This window comes from Ambystoma mexicanum, chromosome 13 (genome assembly GCF_040938575.1).
Source record: "Ambystoma mexicanum isolate Mex_15411 chromosome 13, UKY_AmexF1_1, whole genome shotgun sequence".
Classification (NCBI taxonomy): Eukaryota; Metazoa; Chordata; class Amphibia; order Caudata; family Ambystomatidae; genus Ambystoma; species Ambystoma mexicanum.
In genome coordinates, this window is record NC_090938.1 from 814,810,955 (window position 1) to 814,812,479 (window position 1,525).

Genomic DNA, 1,525 nt, shown 5'->3' on the forward strand with positions numbered 1-1,525 from the left:
GCAGACTGATGGGTCCCTTATTGGGCAAGTAAGATCGTTCAATTGCCTGGGGATCCAGATCTTGCACTCGGGTGATTGGTCAGATGGCTTCCTAGCACCCATGCCGCTCAGCCTCACATTACTCCTACTCTTCCTTGTCACAGTATTTACCTAAAAGGTACCCACCTCTGTCCCAGGACCATTTCATGCACTTCTTTTTTCTGGCCCCACTCCTTCCTCTGCAGGTGTAGAAGGTCCTTCTATCCCAGTCTGGGAGATAGAGGCAGTAAATCGGTACTGTGATGAGGACTCTGTTCTACCCCCCACTCTTCTGATGAGGACTGGGAGTAGTGAAGATTACTAGTAAGTAATCAGACCATTATCTTCATGTGCCTTTTCCTTGTCCCAGTAATTCCCTGTGAGTAAAACAAAGCTATTGATGGAAGGAGCCTATGAGTAATCCACCATGACCACCTTAAGTGCTGCCGCACCCTCCTCCGTGGCCACCTTAAGTGCTGCCACAACCGCCAACTCCATCTTAAGTGCTGCCACACCCGCCACCATAAACACCTGAAGTGCTGCCACACCCGCCACCATGATCACCTGAAGTGCTGCTGCACCTTCCACCATGACCACCTTAAGTGCTGCCGCACCCTCCTCCCTGGCCACCTTAAGTGCTGCCACAACCGCCAACTCCACCTTAAGTGCTGCTGCACCCGCCACTATTTCCACCTTAAGTGCTGCCACACCCGCCACCATGAACACCTGAAGTGCTGCTGCACCCTCCACCATGACCACCTTAAGTGCTGCCACACCCGCCAACTCCACCTTAAGTGCTGCCACTCCCGCCACCATGAACACCTGAAGTGCTGCCGCACCCTCCTCCGTGGCCACCTTAAGTGCTGCTGCACCCTCCACCATGACCACCTTAAGTGCTGCTGCACCCTCCTCCATGACCACCTTAAGTGCTGCCGCACCCTCCTCCGTGGCCACCTTGAGTGCTGCTGCACCCTCCACCATGACCACCTTAAGTGCTGCTGCACCCTCCTCCATGACCACCTTAAGTGCTGCCGCACCCTCCTCCGTGGCCACCTTGAGTGCTGCTGCACCCTCCACCATGACCACCTTAAGTGCTGCTGCACCCTCCTCCATGACCGCCTTAAGTGCTGCCACAACCGCCAACTCCACCTTAAGTGCTGCTGCACCCCGACACTATTTCCACCTTAAGTGCTGCCACACCCGCCACCATGATCACCTGAAGTGCTGCTGCACCCTCCACCATGACCACCTTAAGTGCTGCTGCACCCTCCTCCATGACCGCCTTAAGTGCTGCCACACCCGCCAACTCCACCTTATTTGCTGCTGCACCCACCACCATAACCACCTTCACTGATGCTGCACCCTTCATCATGACCACATTAAGTGCTGCTGCACCCACCACCATAACCACACCACCATGTCCACCTTAGTGCTGCCGCACCCTCCTCCATGACCACCTTAAGTGCTGCCACACCCGGCAACTCCACCTTAAGTGCTGCCGCTCCCA

At 55.7% G+C, this 1,525-nt stretch overlaps 1 protein-coding gene across 1 annotated transcript; it reads right to left on the reverse strand.

Annotated features, from left to right (window-relative positions):
- Positions 1–429: 429 nt before the first annotated feature.
- Positions 430–1,131, reverse strand: LOC138520588 (antifreeze protein Maxi-like). Its single transcript, XM_069632918.1, has one exon. It carries the CDS (start codon positions 1,129–1,131, stop codon positions 430–432), a length of 702 nt encoding a protein of 233 aa, XP_069489019.1.
- Between the last annotated feature and the right edge of the window lie 394 nt (positions 1,132–1,525).

Excerpts from the sequence above, each read along its gene's own strand:
- LOC138520588 (XM_069632918.1), bottom strand. The coding sequence starts at position 1,131 with ATGGAGGAGGGTGCAGCAGCACTTAAGGTGGTCATGGTGGAGGGTGCA.